Source organism: Schistocerca serialis, chromosome 1, assembly GCF_023864345.2.
Source record: "Schistocerca serialis cubense isolate TAMUIC-IGC-003099 chromosome 1, iqSchSeri2.2, whole genome shotgun sequence".
Classification (NCBI taxonomy): Eukaryota; Metazoa; Arthropoda; class Insecta; order Orthoptera; family Acrididae; genus Schistocerca; species Schistocerca serialis.
The window spans coordinates 88,675,874-88,697,170 of NC_064638.1; the positions used below are offsets into that span (position 1 = coordinate 88,675,874).

Here is a 21,297-nt window from a genome sequence, read left to right on the forward strand (position 1 = left end):
TAACATTAACATTGTTGCATGTCTATAACTAATATATTGTGTGCATAATGTTAGGTCTAACCAGTGTAGGGGTGCAGGTGATGGTATAAGCTGTGGCGCTATGGAATGAAATACTTCTTTTTCGGCACATTGTAAGGAAATCCTCCTCTTCTACGTCAGTCCTCTTCATTAGCACATGTCAGTTTTAGTGTGTGGATGAATGTGTGTAGAATTAACAGTCAGCAACACAGAATGTTCGTAATCTACATGAGAATAACCTACCATTGTGTAAGGATGACTGTAACCATGATTTAGCAATGATGCATCATAGAATGTTAGCTAAGCCCTAGTAACTGTCAAATCTTGTGGAGCAATTTAGAAAGAAATACTAATAATAACATCAACCATAATGATAATTGATTAGTAAAGGTATGATGCTATGTACAGTAAAATGTACATAATGGATGAAAAGGAATTATGGGCAAACTTTAAACTGACTCTAAATCACACCCCGGAGAAGTTTGTGCCAAGTAAGTGGATTAAGGACAGCGGGATCTACTGTGGTTTAATAATAAAAGTCGGAAAATTGCGGCAAATTGAAGATTTTTGCACTCTCAGTTTAAAAAAATGCAGAAATGTTGACAGGCAAAAGTTAGTAGAAATCCATATGCACATAAAAATATTGATGCGCAGAGCATGCAGCTATTTCCACTGCCATACCTTAGTGAAAGTTCTTGCCAAGAACCTGAAAAGGTTCTGTTACTTTGTAAAATCAGTAAATGGTTTGCTTTTATCTAGTCATTTGTTGGCCAGGCTGGTGTGACAGTAGAAGACAGTTGTGTGGACGACATAGAAATAGGTATCCCTGGTGTTGAGAAACAGCTGAAAATAAATAAGTCACCAGGTGTGGACAGAATCTCAATTCGGTTTTACAAAGAGTACTCTACGGCATTCACCCATTACTTATCTAGCATTTATCACGAATCTCAAGCCCAGTGCAAAGTCCTAAAGGACTGGAAATAAGTGCATGTGACTCCTGTATATGAGAAGATTAAAGCAATGGACATGCAAAATTACAGAAAAATATCCTTAACATCTGTTGCTGTTGTTGTCTTCAGTCCTGAGACTGGTTTGATGCAGCTCTCCATGCAACTCTATCCTGTGCAAGCTTCTTCATCTCACAGTAATTACTCTGCAACCTACATCCTTCTGAGTCTGCTTAGTGTATTCATCTCTTGGTCTCCCTCTACGATTTTTACCCTCCACACTGCCCTCCAATACTAAACTGGTGATCCCTTGATGCCTCAGAACATGTCCTACCAACCGATCCCTTCTTCTGTCAAGTTGTGCCACAAACTTCTCTTATCCCCAATCCTATTCAATACTTCCTCATCAGTTATGTGATCTACCCATCTAATCTTCAGCATTCTTCTGTAGCACCACATTTCGGTAGCTTCTACTCTCTTCTTGTCCAAACTATTTATCGTCCATGTTTCACTTCCATACATAGCTACACTCCATACAAATACTTTGAGAAACGACTTCCTGACACTTAAATCTATACTCGATGTTAACAAATTTCTCTTCTTCAGAAACGGTTTCCTTGCCATTGCCAGTCTACATTTTATATCTTCTCTACTTCGGCCATCATCAGTTATTTTGCTCCCCAAATAGCAAAACTCCTTTACTACTTTAAGTGTCTCAATTCCTAATCTAATTCTCTCGGCAACACCCACCTTAATTCAACTACATTCCATTATCCTCGTTTTGCTTTTGTTGATGTTCATCTTATATCCTTCTTTCAAGACACTGTCTATTCTGTTCAACTGCTCTTCCAATTCCTTTGCTGTCTCTGACAGAATTACAATGTCATCAGCGAAGCTCAATGTTTTTATTTCTTCTCCATGGATTTTAATTTCTGCTCCGAATTTTTCTTTTGTTTCCTTCACTGCTTGCTCAATATACAGATTGAATAACATCAGGGAGAGGCTACAACCCTGTCTCACTCTCTTCCAAACCACTGCTTCCCTTTCATGCCCCTCAACTATTATAACTGCCATCTGGTTTCTGTACAAGTTGTAAATAGCCTTTCGATCCGTGTATTTTACCCCTGCCACCTTTAGAATTTGAAACAGAGTATTCCAGTCAACATTATCAAAAGCTTTCTCTAAGTCTACAAATGCTAGAAATGTAGGTTTGCCTTTCCTTAATTTACTTTCTAAGATAAGTCGTAGTGTCAGTATTGCCTCATGTGTTCCAACATTTCTATGGAATACAAACTGATCTTCCCCAAGGTCAGCTTCTACCAGTTTTTCCATTCATCTGCAAAGAATTCACATTAGTATTTTGCAGCTATGACTTATGAAACTGATAGTTCGGTAATTTTCACATCTGTCAACACCTGCTTTCTTTGGGATTGGAATTATCCTTAACATCAGTGTGCTGCAAATTTCTTGAGCATATTCTAAGTCTGAATACAATAAATTTCCCTCCCTGTACACTAACATTCCTAATGCCCATGGTTTTACTGCTATTGACACTACCTTTCCCAATGCCCGACGGATTCCAACCCAACAACCTCCTCCCTAGTTGCCATGACCAACTACATCCTGACCTACAATTACCTCTCCTTTGAAGGCATTACCTACAAACAAACCCGGCGTACGGCTATGGGCACCCGCGTGGCACCATGGCACCATCCCATGCCAACCTATTCATGGGCCGACTAAAGGAATCCTTCCTAAACACCCAGAATCCTAAACCCCTCACCTGGTTCACCTTCATTGATGACATCTTTGCTGTCTGGTTTGAAGATGAGAACAACCTATCCACATTCCTCCAGAACCTCAACTACTTCTCCCCCATTTTGCTTGACCTGGTCCTACTCAACCCAACAAGCCAACTTCTTAGATGTTGACCTCCACCTCGAAGATGACTACATCAGTACGTCCATCCATATCAAACCTGCTAACCACTAGCAATACCTCCACTTCGACAGCTGCCACCCATTCCATGCCAAGAAGTTCCTTTCATACAACTTAAGCACTCGTGGTCATCGCATCTGCAGTGACGAGCAGTCCCTCTCGAAATATACCAAGGGTTTCACTGAAGCCTTCACTGACGATAATTATCCTCCCAACATTGTACAAAAACAAATCTCTTGTGCCTTATCTTTCCATTCTCACACCGCCTCCCAAAGCCCTACCGTCGGACCACAGAGGAGCATCCCCCTTGCAATTCAGTACCATCCAGGACTGGAGCAACTGAATTACATTCTCCACTAGGGTTTCGATTAGCTCTCATTGTGCCCTGAAATGAGAAATGTCCTGCCCACTATCCTTCCGACCCCTCCCACAGTGGTATTCCACCATCCACTAACCTACACTATATACTCATCCATCCTTACACAACCCCTCCTCCCAACCCCTTACCTCATGGCTCATACCCCTGTAATAGGCCTAATTGCAAGACCTGTCCCATACATCCTCCCACCACCATCTAATCCAGGCCAGTCCCTAACACCACCTATCCCATCAAAAGCAGGGCTATCTGTGAAACCAGTCCTCTGGTCTACACGCTAAGCTGCAACCACTATGCTGCATTCTATGTAGGCATGACAACCAACAAGCTGTCTGTCCACATAAATGGACACCGACAAATTGTGGCCAAGAAACAAGTGGACTACCCTGTAGCTGAACATGCTGCCAAACATGATATCCTTCATTTCGATGACTGCTTCACAGCCTGTGCCATATGGATCCTTCCCACCAACACCAGCTTTTCTGTATTGCGCAAGTGGAACTTTCCCTGCAATACATCCTACGTTCCCGTAACCCTCCTGGCCTCAACCTTCGTTAGTCACTGTCCTCACCCATCCAGCCCCTTCCCTGCTCCCATTCCAGCACTACACATGCCTCATTCCACCACCACACCCAGTCTTTTTTTATTTTTTTATTTATTTTTCTCTATTTCTCTTTATGTCTCACCTTTTCCGCTACTTCCTCCCTCCCTCCCTCCCCACCTCTCCCATGCCCAGTGCCCAACCTGGAGCACTTTACTGTCGGCCATTACCACCATACTATCCCTTCCCCTCCTTGCCCCAGCCTCCTTTTCCCCACCCAGTCGCTACTCCCGTCATGCACTGGTACGGCTGCTCGCAGTGTGGTTTCAGTTGCCTAGGACTGCAATCGTGTGTGTGTGTGTGTGTGTGTGTGTGTGTGTGTGTGTGTGTGTGTGGCGCACGTGTATTGTTGACAAAGGCCATTGCCTGAAAGCTTTTTGTGTGAAAAACTTTTTGCTGTGCCTATCTGTGATTTAGCATCTCCGCTATATGGTAAGTAGCAACTTTGCTTCTCATGATATTGTAATATGCTTATGACTTTCACATCGCCGGGAATCTGCCACTTAAACATGTCATATTTCAGTCGCAATAGCAATTGTTTCATGTTGTCATATGCTTCTTTCATGTAAGGTCTATTCCCAATTGGAATCAGTGATAACACGTTGCTATTATGCTGTAGCACATAGTTGAGACTTACTTTGGAGGAGTCAATTTTGTACATCACTACAAAATACCAAGTTCTTTTCAGTTTTGGTAAATTGAAGGACTGGCATATGGCAGTTATGGAATGCAATCACATTTACCAGTCTTATCAAGACAATTCCACTGTTGTTGTCTTGATGCCAGTGGTTCAGCTTTGCTTTCTAGCAATTCCAAATGTCTCGTTAGGTCATTAAATTTACACTGTGTTATTTTGTGAATTTCTGTACACTCATAGTTACCCACAAAATCAGGCTCCTTTGAAGAACTGAGTTTTGAAGGTGATGGTGCAGCAATAGTTTCACTACCGCCTTCATCATTATCACAGTCAGTTGGGACAGGAACAGTCAGTCCGTCTCCATGAAGCACTGGTCACATGGCTGATGGTATGTTAGGATATGTCAAGGAAGACTCTTTATTCTTAGAAGTACCATGTGTTATTGGAATTTTCATACAATAGTAACAATCTTTCATTTGGTTTCATGGTTTTCGCCAGATCGTGGGTATAAAAAAGACTATTAAAGATCATTTATGATCAACCACAAAAGAAGACGCAAGATATACAACATACATGAGAAGCCCAGGGCTTGTCCTGGACCCTAATTCCACAGCCAAAATACAGTCTTTATGCCTTCCTAATATATGGTGTTATTGGCCTCCTTTGTGATTTCAGTGAAGGCTGTCCACAAATGTAGCAAAACTTGTCAGCACTATTTACGCACTTGTGAGACATATTAAATCACAGGAATTCATTGACCACATGCGCTAACTACACTTCACTAACATATTATTCCTGCACACAAACGGAACACACTTTGCTTAAATGAAACATGCTCAGTTCCTCCCTACCTCTTCCCCTTGTTGCTATTTGCCTGGGCTAAAAATAGCAACAAAATACACTCAGCTCTTGTTGCCTGAAATTTTGTCACTCTGGCTACCATCTGTGGAATCTTGAAGCCTATACAGGAAAGGATCAACAATGAATGCCATTAAAATATAACTGTAATTAAATGCACCTCCTTTAACTTGGAAATGAGAGCTAATTTGAGTTTTTTCCAATTAACAAACATTTATTTCATACCAGTTACATCTTCACAGTTGGCTAATGTTATAAATGTAGGCAGTAATGGACTTAAGTTGTTCAGGTCCAAATATCTTATCAAGTGCTCTCGTAAAGATGGTAGATAATACATTCAAACGAAAGGGGTTTCCTTAATTTGTAGCCCTAACCCTTGTGCAGAAACACAGTGTATTTCTGACTTTCCAGGTGAGATAAAAATTGCTGGAAATTGTTTGTGGTCCCTAAACTTTGGTAAAACTTGAAACAATTAAATTTCTGTAATAGCTTCTGTAAAGTTCCAGATTGTCTCCTTTGTGGAAGAATGATGCTGTTGGTTGCTCTGGCATCTAATACAATCCAGATAGTTCCATTCTGCTTGATGAGTGCAGGGATGGGACTGCTTCACACTTTGTCGTATCTCTCGGTAATTCCCATATCTGACATTATCAGAATGCCTTGGTCAGTGGCAGATGCTTCATAAAGATTTTCTTGTAATTCACAAACACATCCTTTTATTAGTCTGGGCTGGGACAGAAATACATCTAGGTGGTACTGCAGTACCACTGTCAGCTCTTCTTCTGGATGCTTGGCAAGGTGTGTTAACATAAGTTAACAGAACTTGCCAAGCATCCAGAAGAAGAGCTGAGAGAGATACCACCTAAATGTATATCTGACATAGCCCAGAGTAATGAAAGGATGTAATTCTGCTTGAATTTGTGCAGTAGTGTCATTCACCCTCATCCTGTGTCTTCTTACATGCTAATAAAATGAAGATTCAGCGAGCAGGCCTTCACTGTCTTTGTCTAAAATTTCTTTGAAGTAAGCTTTCATCTTTTCTTCCTGATTTTCATGTAGCACACTCCTCTACAAAATCTAATCAGTAATAATACCTTTCTGTCATACAGTCTGTATCGAATATGATTCCAAAGCTGAAAAACAGAGTAATGAGAACCGGCTGCTCAAAATATTCACCCAAAATTCAGTATTTCAATGGAAACTGTCCTGTAATTGCCTTGCTTCAATTCCCAGCTGCAGTTACAATTTTTAGTTCATTTATCAAAAAAATAGGCATCTTTACACAGTCATTGAGCTCTTGAAATAATTTATCTGTTATTGCACTTACATCTGAGTCAGAATCCAATAAGATATCAACAGCAGTTCCTCATTCTTCTCCTGTAACAGTCAGTTTAACGGCATCCTTAGTACATTCATCTTTCCCTAATAAGTCTTCTGTAATCTTGCTTCCATTGTCGTATGTGCATAGCTTGTAATATGCTACCAGAAAAAGGAAGTTAGTCCACCTGGAAAGACGATATCGAGTTTGATCTGATGACGGCATATGCCACTGGGGGGATAGTAGATGCACTGATAATGGTTTCAATGTGTTTCGTCAACAGTTAGCATAGTGGCAAAGCTACCAGAATGCCATCTATGTCTAACTTCTAATAGGGAATGCTCACAGTCAGAAAGCTCAGTATGGTGCAAATGAGTAGAAAGCAGGCAACCATGTCACAGAGACATGCTCATGCTTCCTGCAGCCAACTGAGTGAATTTGAAAGTGGTCAAATTGTGGCCTTCTGAGTGGCAGATTGGTCTTTGAGAGAATGACCACACAAGTTGGACAAGCTGCATCAGTTGTGCAACAGTGCTGGTATCAGTCGTCACTTGAACATTCTTAGACCCATGGACGAGGTTCTGGATGTCCACATAGCACAGATAGATGTCTACCATTGTAAGGGCAACAGTGGAAAATGGTACAGTTACCACAGCACAGATAAGAGGGCTTGTGAGCTCAGACAAGTCAATATGAACTGTTCCAAATTGATTATTAGTAGTGGGACTATGGTCACGAACACCTCTACCCTATCATCCACTCACGCCACAGCATTGATGTGCACAGTTTAACTGCTGCCACCAGAGGATCGTGTGGAAGATGGAATGGCATGCCATATTCTTCAGCGATGAAAGCAGATTCTGCATGCACGCAAGTGGTTGTTGTTTATGCGTGTGACACAGAGCTGGTGAGCATTGTCTCATCGAGTGCATTTGCCCAAGACACATTGGTGGAATAAGCTTCAACTCGTTTCTGGAGGGGACTCTAGTCAGTGCACAGTATATGCAGAATGTTGTTAGACCCATTCTTTTGCCATTCTTGCAACAGAAAGGTGATGTGTTGTTCCAACAGGTTAGTCCTCACCCACATTCTGGTCGTGAAACTCCAGTTGCTCTGCAGGACATGCAGCAACTTTCCTTGGCCAGCACAATCTTCAGGTATGTCTCCAGTTGAGCACATGTGGTATTTGATGGGATAAGAAGTGACTCATCCAATTCATCAGCCAACAACTTGCACAGAACTACACAAACATGTCATGCAGGCATGGTATAAGGTATCCCAGAAGTGTATTTGCCATCTGTACGATTGGGTGGATGCCAGTGTCAGCGCCTGCATTGCTGCCCGGAAAGGGTACGCGTCATACTAATATGAGCATTTTAGCATGGGTCAGTAACTGGTGCCACAGAGCCATTTTTGCTATTGATCTGTAAACGTAATCATTTTATGTACTCCATATACATTGTTGCAACAATAAATCTTGACTGAATTGGAAACCTCTAAAAGAGTGTACCAATATTTTTTTTTCTGGCATTGTAGTTTGTATTGCTATAGGTGATGTCATGTTCATAGATACAGTGTTGGAATGGATCACATCCAGAACTAAAATCAATTATTTTGTAAATCCTGATGTGGAACCCCATGAGAATTGCCTCTACATTGTGGCAGTTGATTGTAAGTCTTGCGATCATCATTCGTGTCGTAAGTCTTGCGATTGTCATTCATCTGGAATTCACAATGATACTCCTGCCATTGTGTCTTATTGTTACCTGCGGTTGTCATACTTTCTTGGTTCATTATCATAATTCCATCAATTTGCTGCCCTGAAGTTCCATTCATTATGATTTCATTTGTCGGTGCTTCATTGCCTCTGTTTCTTACACTGGAATGATTACTCTCACACCACCTTCTCATGGTGCTGAGAATTTCAGTTCGCTCTACACTAAAATGTGTGTTGTCACTGTCTTTGTATCACATGTGGGCTAATCTCTCATGAACAGACAATGTTAATTGCTGTGTGAGAAAACTATGATGTTTTTGTCTTTGATAGGCTTTTTCATATGTTCGTTACAGTGCCAATACCTCTACAATAACTCACAAATACTACTGTCACTTTGACTGTATAGTGGTGGTGTCAGTAATGTAGTCTCGGCTGTCCACTGTTGTTTGACTGACCAAAACTTATTCAAAAGGGACCCGAAATTCACTGAAATTATTGTTATTATCAGCTACCCCATACATGTGCACTGTATTTCACGTTGCTCACCCAGATATCTAGTTTTTGTTTCTTGGAATGCCATGTTTGAATTGACACATGAAAGTAACAGGATGCAATTACTTAGTTGGTTTGAAGTCGGAAAACTTGCATATACCAATACTGATATCAACAGTCAAGTTTGGCATTGCACACAGCATACTATGACATTTCTCTTGTACCATATTATTGAATTTTTTCTTCTACCATATGTTCATCTAAAGCAGATTGCTGCTTGTTTTCAAATTCAGCTGCCTCCTCCATGCGTTGTTCCTGTATGCCAGCTACCATTTTAATGAGTGACTGTTACAGTAGTAATCAGCCTTTTTTATTGTGATCTCTGCTTTGTGTTAATTGATTTTACCTTCTACCTGATTGAGTGTGGTTTTATTGTGTGCATGATCATCGTCTTGCTTAAATTTTAATGCTTCAGCTTCTGATTTAAGCTTGAATTGTTCCATCATAACTTTGTTACGTGACTCATCGTTTATTTCTGTGAACACTGATGAGTTCCTTTTGTAATTTTTCTGTTGCTTCTCTGAATTCTTTTTGACTTCATTCTTCACCTGATTTAATTTGTGATTACGATCATTAGTTCACTATTTAATATCATTACTAATTGTCTTGATGTACTCAAACAATTGACTTAATCCAACCATCCATGTTTAATGACTATTGTGCTGTCACTTGCTTAGAAACAAGCAACCATAGAACTCATTATTGAGCTCTGATCTTACTTATTCTTAGGGTCATGCTGTAGCCAAAGATTAGGAAAATTTATGACATGGTTGTGGGAGAATTGCCCTGCTTTTCAATTCAAAACATTCCATAGCTTTAAAATGACTCCCACAAAATTCTGTGGCAGGCACAAGTTAAGTGTTGTGAATAAACCTTTTGAGAAACCTTTGAAACGGAAATGTACATGGAAGTGTGGGGATGATATGAAAATATCTCAGACAGAGTGTGTTTTGGTAAAATAATGATCCAAGAATTGAAGAGGACAGCAAAAAATTATTGAGGTGCTGACATTGAAGCAGCAGAAATATTGGAACAATGAAACTCAGACTGCCTGGGAAAACCACGTAAGAAAATAATTATGAAAGTAGCAAAAATTCATGGATGGAGGATATGTAAAATAAGGAAAAGGAGGGAATCACTGTCCTATAGCAGATCAATGATTGGAGCACAGTAACGCATAACAGAAAATAGCTTTCACATCAGCTCCTTTTTCAGCAGTAGTACACACATTTACACATGCAAACACACAGGAACCAATGTGCACACTCCTGTGGCCATGGCAAGACTAGTCTTGCATGGCCATGGGAGTGTGCACACATTCACACACACACACAACACACAGACATACAAATGCATACTCCTGTGACCACGGCAAGCCTAACTTGTCTTGCATGGCTATGGGATGGTTGTGTATGCGTGGTTGTTGGTGTGAATTTGTGTACTAGTGCTGGAAAAAGTGCTGTTACTTGAAAGCTAGTGTGAATGCTGTTTTCTATTATGTGTTACTGTACACCATGCATCGATCCATTATGAGTAAATGATTATTGACATAAAAAACCAATGGAATTGCCTTAAAGGGGTGTACTAAATGCATCAGAAAAGATGCTAGAATTAAATAACGCAAAAGAGAAACAGCCATGGGTAATAAATAAACCTGAAAATAACCACACATCAATCCTGTATTAGATGCATCAAGAATTCTTGCAAGTGTACTTTATTGAGCAATGGCTGGGAAAATTGGAAAGCAGTCTAGAAGAGGGCTAGTTTGGTTTTAGGAGCTCTTTTAGCACTTTGTTTAGCAGTGGAAAATGAGGAAAAATGAGGAAACCGACATCTATAGATTTGGAGACTTTTGATAATATGAAATGGAATAAAATGTTGTTTATTCTTAGAGAGTCTGTTTTCCTGTACAGGGTTAGGAGGATAATCTGTTTTTTCTACATGAAACTGCTTGGAGTGGTCAGCATTAATGAAATTACTTTGGCTATATCGAACCTTTTCTTTAGTGCAATGGTTAATTCGTTGTACTTGAGAGATCAGTGCTGACAAAAAAAAATAAAGATCATAAATGAACCATTATGGAACTATGGCCATAAAATGAGAGACAATCAGTGCAAACACATGAAAATGTGTGCATTTAACATAATTTGTCCCAGCTAATGCATATTATGTTAAAATGAGTGTAGATAATTAAGCTGAAAAGTCAGAACCAGGCAGACTTGATATTCATGACCATGCTTGGTTTGATTAGATGTTATTTTTCTGTTTCATTAACTGGATAAAGCTTGACATTAAACTAAATACACTAAAATTACCATAATGCCATTAATTCTTAAGGTTAAATGTTGTACTGCAATAAGGAAGTCAACATGTGTTTTAATTTTAATGTGTCATTAAAAATACAGTCAGTGTGAATAAACTTTTATTGTAAGAGGTAGATCAATAACTGAAAAAAAGAAAGAAAGAGAGAGAGAGAGAGAGAGAGAGAGAGAACTCAAATTTAAAACAGTGTTAGTGTCTCAGGTATGTCTCCATTTCTTCTCCCCAGTAACTGATAGAAGTTTCTTCTTGTAACTCACTAAAAAGGTGATGTTGTCAAAGAAATGATTGCATCATTATTTTCAAAATTGTGTCAGATTGAAAATTATTGTTTTGGCCTCAGAAATTCTTGCAATCAGCTCTTCATGGCTGTTGACTTCCACAGACTGGTTGCAGAATGGCTACTGTTTTGTGGCCATAGTTCCACAACAATACACAACAGTTACTTTGTTGTTTCACTTAAAAACGCTGTTGTTATTGTGTTTTTTCACTGAACAATATGGAAAACTAACTCTTTTCAAGGTTAGGAAACGACTGAAAGAACTCACTAACGGTTGCCAACAATGACATAAATGTTTCTACATTCTTAATGGAAAGTAAACAAATTTACATGTCTAATAATCTTTGCTTCTCTGGATCTTCTGGAAAACTACTGCAGATACATGTCTGGTACATATTTTATTAGATTGACCAGGCCACTTACAGCAAAATAAATGGAAATTGTTCTTTAGTTTAATCTTGTGCAGTTTCACAATGGCTTCATATTAGTGAAGTTGCTAAAGTTCAGGCAAAATCTTATTAGCCATAACTCCCTAACTAAAAATTTGCAGGCCTATGTTTATATGAACTTTTTTCTTTAGTTTTACTTGTAGAATAACATATTAAAATATTTGCATATCTTTGTGAATCACCCTGTATATTAGTTTTAATCTGTTTAGTGAAAGCATATCAGTTAGCAACAATCAATTAAAATTGTTTGGTCAAAATTTAACACAAATAAATACCTATACAGTTAGAATCATAAATATATGTTTAGTTGTTGAACTTTTTGTGTGTTGTATGACAGTTGTATCATAAGAAATAATTCTCTTTGTTTATTTTTCAGGACACTATAGTTTGTATGGCAGTAATATTTGCAGTGTATTTCTATTGATTACTTACTACACAAAAACTTTGGTAAGCTGTGTGCATACAGTCTATTGTTTATACTCATTTTCTTTTGTGCTGAATATTTATTTGATCTGTTTATATGTTGAAAAGTAATGATATTATGGTGTGTTGCACAGTTACATCCATAGGATGAAGTTGAATGTGTGAAATAAACTTGTAGGCATGATTTATTTCATAAAAATTGGTTCTGATGTTCTGCATCATGAATTAATGTGCTGACCTAAATTATATTGCTATTTGTATACAAAATGTGTGTTTATTATTTGCATATATTAATCTCACATTTTTGCGTGGACCCTGTACAGAGGCATGCTGGGGGAGGAAGATCCGATCAGCTCGTAGTTCATTGGCAGCTCAGACAAGCCCCACATCCTTCTCCCAGGAATCCAGCGTACAGCTTGTAAAAGAACCTCCCATGGCAGCCAGCTTACAGCTTATATAAGAAAAGAATGTATAATTGGTTAATGAGTCACAGAAGTCTCATAAAAATTGATGGTGAATCATTAGAAGGAGCACTACGACATTGACCATCACCAGGCAAAACACCGCATATGAGTCAACAGTATTCACGCAATAGTTACTGATCATTACAGCACACAATACTGTTACATAGCTTTTGTTGGCAAGAGCTGTAAACATTGGGGAGCAGCCCAAAATCAGCTGACTTCCATTGATCGTAGAGGGGCCAAGTAAATGTTTGTGATTAGTAGTTGTTATTGCTCACAGCCCATTTACATGTATTGAAGCCAAAGATAAATTACACTGATAAGAAATTAGGTGGGTCTTTTTGTGAAACTACTACTACATCTACATCCATATTCTGCAATTCACAGTGAAGCACACAGTACAGCATTTCCCATTATAACAGTTATTAGGGCCTCTTCTCGTTCCATTCACACATGGAGCACAGCAATAATGACTGTTTAAATGCCTCTGTGAGTACGCTGTAATTATCTTCCTACCGGAGTGATAAGTAGAGGATTTTAGCATATCCCTAGAGTCATCATTTCAAGCTTGTTCATGAAACTTCATTAACAGGATTTCTCGGGATAGTTTGCATCTATCTTCAAGTGCCTGGCAGCCCAGTTTCTTCAACATTTCTGTAACATTTTCCTGTGGGTCAGACAAACCTCTGACCATTTGTGCTGCCCTTCTCTATAGGCTATAAATTCAATATCCCCTATTAGTTCTATTTAGTACAAGTCCCACATACTTGAGCAAAATTCCAGGATGACTTACACAAATGATTTGTAAGTAATCTCCTTTATGGACTAATTGCACATCCCTAGTATTCTTCCAATAAACTAAAGTGTGCCGCATGCTTTACTCGAGTCTGAGCTTATGTGATAATTCCATTGCATATTCCCTCAAAGTGTCACATCCAGCCATTTGTATGAGTTAACTGATTTAAAGCACATTGTCAGTCTTTACACCACTTTGAAATCTTACCGAGGTCTGACTGAATATTTGTGCAGCTTTCTTCAGATAGTACTTCATTGCAGGTAACTGTATCATCTGCGAAAGCTTGAGGTTACTATTAATATTGCTGCAAGATATTAATGAGTTCACCGGAAAAAATGTATACACTCTTTGTCAGGCTCTATTGAGATATTGGTATTGTCATTTGATTTGAGTTACGAGTGTGTTATAGAATGGTCTTTAGCTCAACAGTTGTTAGTACTTTCATCTCAGTATTGAGAAAACAAGATGGCTGGAGCACGCTTGACATTCGAGCAGTGAAAAAGTATTGTGAGGTGGTTCTTTATGTTTGATGATAATAATAATCAGTGCAACATCAGTGGAAGTGGGAATTTGAAACAGAACCACCAACCCGCTTAACAATTAAACGCATCATTGACAAGTCTGAATTGTATGGAACGATTTGTGATATACACAAAGGAAGATCAGGAAGACAGCGTACAGCTACAAATCTTGCTTTGTTGGCTCTCTTGTTGGAAACTTTTATTTATTCTCCACAGATGTCTGCTATGCAATGTGCACATGAAGTTGGGGGTTAGCAGTAAAAGTGTACGAAGAATTCTGAAAGCTGCAAAGTGGAAAGTTTACAGTCCACGATTATTGCACGCAATTAATGATGACAATCCTGATCGCCAAATGCAATTTTGTGAATGGTATCAGCAAATGGTAACTGCTGAGGAACAATTTGTGATGAAGGTAGTGTGGAGTGATGAGGCACAATTTAAACTTATGGAACTTTGAATTGGCATAACAGTGTGTATTGGGCACTGGAAAACCTGCATGTTTATATGGATGAAGTGGTCAAACTACCAGGGGTTCATGTGTGATGTGGAGTATCATCTAGGGGCTTAGTAGGACCCCTTTTCTTTGATGCTACTGTCACTGGAGAAGTGTACTGGAAATGTTATACACATCAATTTTGCCAGGTATACGTGCGCTTTATGGAGCTGATGAAGAGGTCTTCCACCAACAGGATGAGGTGCCACCACACTACCAGCTAGCCATACGAGCCTTCCTGGATGACAATTTTCTGGGGCATTGGGTTGGATGAAGAGGGCCAGTTGAGTTTCCTCCATGGTCGCCAGATCTAACATCTATGGACTTTTACTTGTGGGAAACTGTGAAAGATAACATCTGTCAATGTAAGCCACGCACGCTGGATGAACTTCGCCCAGTACATTATAGTGACGTGTGCAGTGATCTCCACTGTAACATTGACTGACATTGTTGCTGTTACCGCTCGTTGTTCTGTTATGTGTATAGCTGCCAACAGTGAACATTTTGAACATTTAAAGAAATCAGGTGCTAAACTGAAGGTTATTAAATGTAAAATAAACACATATGTAATACTTTTTGTTCCTTAAAGTGTGCACACATTTTTGTGGCGGACTCTGTATACAACATGAACAGCAAGGTTCCAACACACTTTCTTGGGGTATACTTGAAGTTACTTCTACATCACTTGATTCTTTTTCATCCAAAAAATCCTCAGTTCGGTTACAAATATTGGTTGATACACCATATGACAGTACTGTGATAACTAGTTTAGTATGGAATCAAATGCTTTTCGAAAACTAAGAAGTAATGCATCTACCTATCTTGGTCTGTGGCAGTCAGCCAGTCACCTGAAAAAAGTGCAAGTTGGGTTTCACATTAGCATTGTGTACTACAGTCTAGTGTTGTTATTGTTGTTGTTGTTGCTTTCTTCAGTCCAAAGACAGGTTTGATGCAGCTGTCCATGCTACTCTATCCCGTGCTAGCCTCTTCATCTCTGAGTAACTACTGCAACCTACATCCCTCTGAATCTGCTTACTTTATTTTTCTCTTGGTTTTCCTTCTACTATTTTTATCCCCCCTGATTCCCTCCAGCACTAAATTGGGGATCCCTTGATGCCTCAGAATGTGTCCTATCAACCATTCCCTTCTTTTAAACAAGTTTTACCACAAATTTCTCTTCTCCCCAATTCTATTCCCTACCTTCTCATTAGTTACATGATCTACCTATATAATCTTCAGCAATCTTCTGTGGCACCATGTTTCAAAAGCATCTATTCTCTTTTTGTGTAAACTGTATATCATTCATGTTTCACTTCCATACAAGACCACACTCCATACAAATATTTTCAGAATGGACTTAAATCTATACTAGATGTTAACAAATTTCTCTTCTTCAGAAACGCTTTTCTTGCCATTGCCGGTCTACATTTTACATCCTCCCTACTTCAACTATCATCAGTTATTTTGCTTCCCAAATAGCAAAACTCATTTACTTCTGTAAATGTCTCATTTTGCTTTTGTTGATGTTCGTCTTATATCCTCCTTTAATGTAGTGTCCATTCTGTTCAATTGCTCTTCCAAGTCCTTTGCTGTCTCAGACAGAATTACAATGTCAGCAGCAAACCTTGAAGTTTTTATTCCTTCTCCCTGAACTTTAATTCCTACTCCAAATTTTTCTTTTGTTTCCTTTACTGCTTGCTTAATAAACAGACTGAATAACATCGGGAATAAGGTTCAACCCTGTCTCGCTCCCTTCTCGACCACTGCTTCCCTTTTGTTCCCCTTGACTCTTATAACTGCCATCTGGTTTCTGTACAATTTGTAAATAGCCTTTTGCTCCCTGTATTTTACCCCTGCCACCTATAGAATTTGAAAGAGTGTATTCCAAGCAACATTGTTGATAGTTTTCTCTAAGTCTACAAGTGCTATAAATGTAGATTTGCCTTTCCTTAACCTATCTCCTATGAAAAGTCATAGGATCAGTATTGCCTCGCGTGTTCCTCTGGAATCCAGACTGATCTTCCTCAAGGTCAGCTTCTACCAGTTTTTCCATTCGTGTGTAAAGGATTCATGTTAGTATTTTGCAGCTGTGACTTATTAAACTGATTGTTTGATAATTTTTACACCTGTCAATACCTGCTGTCCTTGGAATTGGTATTATTGTACTTTTCTTGAAGTCAGAGGGTATTTTGCCTGTCTCATACGTATTGCTCGCCAGATGGAAGAGTTTTGTCATGATTGGCTCTCCCACAACTCAATAGCTCTAATGGAATGTTGTCTACTTCTGGGTCCTTGTTTTGACTTAAGTCTTTCAGTGCTTCATCAAATTCTTCATGCAATATCATACCTCCCTTCTCATCTTCCCCTGTGTCCTCTTCCATTTCCATACCATTGCCCTCAAGTACATCTCCCTTGTATACAGATCCTCTGTATACTCCTTCCACCATACTGCTTTCCCTTCTTTGCTTAGGACTAATTTTCCATCTGAGCTCTTCATATTCATGGTTCCTATTTCTCCAAAGGTCTTTTTGATTTTCCTGTGGGAGTATTTATCTTACCCCCTAGTGACATATGCTTCTGTATCCTTACATTTGTCTTCTAGCCATTCCTGCTTAGCCATTTTGCACTTCCTGTCAATCTCATTTTTTAGACGTTTGTATTCCCTTTGGCCTGCTTCATTTATTGCACATTTATATTTTCTCCTTTATCAATTAAATTCAGTGTCTCTTGTGTTACCCAAGGATTTCTACTTGACCTCGTATTTTTACGTACTTTATCATCTGCTGCCTTCTCTACTTCAATCTCGAAGCTACCCATTTTTCTTCTAAGGTATTCCTTTCCCCTGTTCTTGTCATCATTCCCTAATGCTCCCTCTGAAACCCTCCACAACCTCTGGTTCTTTCAGTCTATCCTGGTCCATCTCCCTAAATTCCTGTCTTTTTGCAGTATCTTTAGTTTTAATCTGCCCCAATAAATTGTGATCAGAGTCCACATTTGCTCTGGAAATGTCTTAAAGTTAAAAATCTGGTTCCTAAATCTCTGTCTAACCATTATATAATCAATCTGAAACCTTCCAGTGTCTCCAGGTCACTTCCACATATATACAACCTTCTCTCATGATTTGTAAACCAAGTGTCAGCTATAATTAAATTCTGCTCTGATCATAATTCTGTCAGGCAGTTTTCTCTTTCATTCCTTTCCCCCAGCCCATACTCACCTACTACTTTTCCTTCACTTTCTGTTCCTGCTATTGAATTCCAGTCCCCCATGACTATTAAATTATCAGATCCCACAACTATTTGGATAATTTCTTTTACCTCTTCATACATTTTGTCAATCTCCTCCTCATCTGTGGAGCTAGTTGGCATATAAAGTTGTACTGCTGTGGTGAGTGTGGGCTTCATATCTATCTTGGCTACAATAATGTTTTCACGATGCTGCTCATAGTAGTTTACCAGCGTCCCTGTTTCCTTAGTCATTATTAAACCTACTCTTGCATTATTGTTATCTGATTTTGTATTTATGACCCTGTATTCACCTGACCAGAAGTTGGGTTCCCGTCCCACCAAATTTCACTAATTCCCACTATATTTAACTTTAACCTATTCATTTCCCTTTTTAAATTTTCTAACCTACCTGCCTGACTAAGGGATCTGACAGGCCATGCTCCAATCCGTTAGAACACCAGCTTTGTTTCTCCTGATAACGATGTCGTCCTGAGTAGACCCCCGCCCGGAGGTCTGAATGGGGCATTTTTTTTACCTCTGGAATATTTTACCCAAGAGGATGCCATCCTCATTTAGCCATACAGTAAAGCTATATGCCCTCGGGAAAAATTACAGCTGTAGTTTCCCCTTGCATTCAACTGTTCATAGTACCAGCACAGCAAGGCTGTTTCAGTTGATGTTACAAGGCCAGATCAGTCAATCATTCAGAGTGTTGCCCCTGCAACTGCTGAAAAATCTGCTGCCCGCCCTCTTCAAGAGCCACACGTTTGTTTGGTCTTTCAACAGATACCCTTCCATTGTGGTTGCACCTATGGTACGGTTGTCTGTATTGCTGAAGCACGCAAGTTTCCTCACCAGTGGCAAGGTCAATGGTTCATGGTCTAGTGAGTGCCATTTATTTCTGTAGAAAGAGAGTTGCAGTGCGACCACTTTTCGAGAAGAAAATTGCCACTATTAACTTGTGACACTTCACATTCTTTCATGGATATTGATTGGTTAAGGTCAACACTTAATCAATACATATTTTTCTACACTGAACTTGTAACTCTGGTTTTCAACACCAGCAATAATGTTGGCAATTTTTAAAAGTCTCTGTCTTATACAGGGTGTTAAAAATTGTTAATTATTTTGAGAAGTCAGAAAAATAAAAAGCAGTCCATTTAATATGGATTTGAAAATGCACACTTTTTGATGTCTGGGAATCACTTCTGTTTGTCATTATGTGCACAGTGGTTGAATTGACACTGGGTTAGCAGTGTGATCTGATGTCTTTCTCTTTCACAATATTTCAGGTACACATTAGTCTACAGGGGATTTGATTTAATTCATGTTTGTCTTCTGCTACTGTAGTACAATAAATTGTTCACAACTCTGGGTAAGTGTCACAGTGTCTTGTCTACTCAGTGGGAGTATTTTACGTTTGTGTTTACTATTAAAGTGCTGTTTGTACATATGAGTGACTCAGAAAACTTTATTATTTCTTTTCCACCACTTATTAGCAATTGGAGGCTGCCACTTCACAAGTGATACAGCAAGTATGATTTTGTACTATAGTTTAGCAAATGGAAGTAACCAGTGAGGGCGAGACCCTCTCCATTCAAAAATACCCATGTGGCAGAATGCTTTATGGTAAGCCATTTGGCTGACTTTTGTTACAGATTCTTTTGAACTCCAAAAGGTAAACAGTAGAAGGCCTCCTTCATTTGGCTCGCCTGTGATGGAGGAACATGTGCTGCATTTGTTGAACAAAAGTTCTGGAACCAATGTGTGACGATTGACAGTAATTGAATACATGACTCATCCTGTTGTCTGAGAAGTATTTCTGAACAATTACTGTTCTTCGAAGAATGTGAGATTCTTTACACTGAAGGGCAGACAGAGGCATTGACAGAGACGGATTTCATGATGAGTACCTCCCATTAACAAGCTTTGTGAATGGACATCACAATGACACCTTCCCCTATGAAAAAGTGTTTGCATGACAGAAAGTATGCACTCTGGAGTACTACCACTTCTCAGAATACTCGACAAATTTTTCACTGTCCTTTTCGACTTATATCTGCTAATTTTGAATCAATCTTATTTGCTTCTGACCAATTCTGATGTTAGCAGGATTATTTTCCAACAGTATACAGCATCAGAGTGTAGCACATAATTTTCATTTAAAAAAACAATACCATTGTTTGATACAGATGCTTGTTCACTCATCAGTGAAGTATCCATAAGGATGAAATTTCCCTTGGAGGTAATCATGCACGATTATCAAATACGACTCCATTGTTATTTTGTACAATTTTGTCTGCAGCAATATTGTTTTTCTCTAGTGATACAGGTGCAGAAGGGAAATATTTTCAGCCCTTAGAGCCATAATAATAAGTGTAGAAAGCAAATTGCACAAAATACTGGTGAAATATGTCATTGTCAGTTGTAATTCTAGGATATATAGTGGGCTCTCTCAAAACTTCTGTAGTGCATCTTGTACAACTGTGGCCTTGGCATCTGTAAATGAAATTATTCTTGATCATATCATTTGCCTTTATGGAAGAACAAAATAATCTGCATTCTTGACCTTAGAGGATTTTAGTTTGTTCAACTAAAAAAAAATATAGAACAACAAATGCAACACAAAGTGTGGAAGAAGCTCTTCATTGTGAGGTGAATAAAATACCACAAGATTTACTGGGGTATTCCCTGTTAAACTTCAAAATAATAGTTCAGGGGTAAATAAGCATCAGTAACCTATTAAGCTGTTCTATAAAGAATAGTTAATTCTTTGTTTTAGTAAACAATCACCTCAATTAAAAAATGCAAAAGACTTAACATAAAAAAATAATTATGCAGCCTCATTTAATGGACCTTCATATCTACATGTAAGATGCTATATTTTACTTATAAGTGGGTAATAAGAATTGTGCAGATGTGCCACCTAATTGCTTTGGGAGCGAAGGGACAATAACATTGATGATGTATAACGACTATGGTCACTAGGTTTTTTTAATAACTAAATATTTTGGGTGGAGCTGTGGAATACATTCATCTTAACTAGTGAGGAATATAGCAAGTTCAAAATACTGAAAGAGCTATTAAACACAGCTATTCTCATATCTCCTCTGAAAAAGTGTCTGCCACCCACCTGTTGAGCCATGTTGTCAGTGTGCCCTGCTGATCCTTGTCTAAAGTGAAATGACCATCCAACCATTTCTTCATGATCAGTTTAAGAAGTTGAAGTAGCATCAGATTGGGTACTGTCATGCAGTGGAATAAGATAGAAGCCTCTTTATTCTGAATTACTTTGTGCAGTACTTGCAATGTTTCACAATGTGCAGCCACACTAGTTGTCCTGCCTGACAGTATGAGTTCAAC

The 21,297-nt window shown here is 38.9% G+C and overlaps 1 protein-coding gene across 3 annotated transcripts in view; it reads left to right on the plus strand.

Moving 5' to 3' along the window:
• The window catches only part of LOC126462365 (dynein light chain Tctex-type protein 2B-like), a 107,904-nt gene that overhangs the window by 80,334 nt on the left and 6,273 nt on the right, over positions 1 to 21,297 (plus strand). The window contains exons 4-5 of one of the 3 annotated variants that reach the window (XM_050096068.1): positions 12,387 to 12,457; positions 12,757 to 13,379. In XM_050096068.1, coding sequence (XP_049952025.1) covers positions 12,387 to 12,434 — 48 coding nt within the window. In that variant the 3' untranslated portion in view covers positions 12,435 to 12,457; positions 12,757 to 13,379. Of the gene's footprint in view, positions 1 to 12,386; positions 12,683 to 12,756; positions 13,380 to 21,297 lie in introns of those variants that run through there. The other 2 variants (XM_050096069.1, XM_050096067.1) reach the window with 2 other exon arrangements.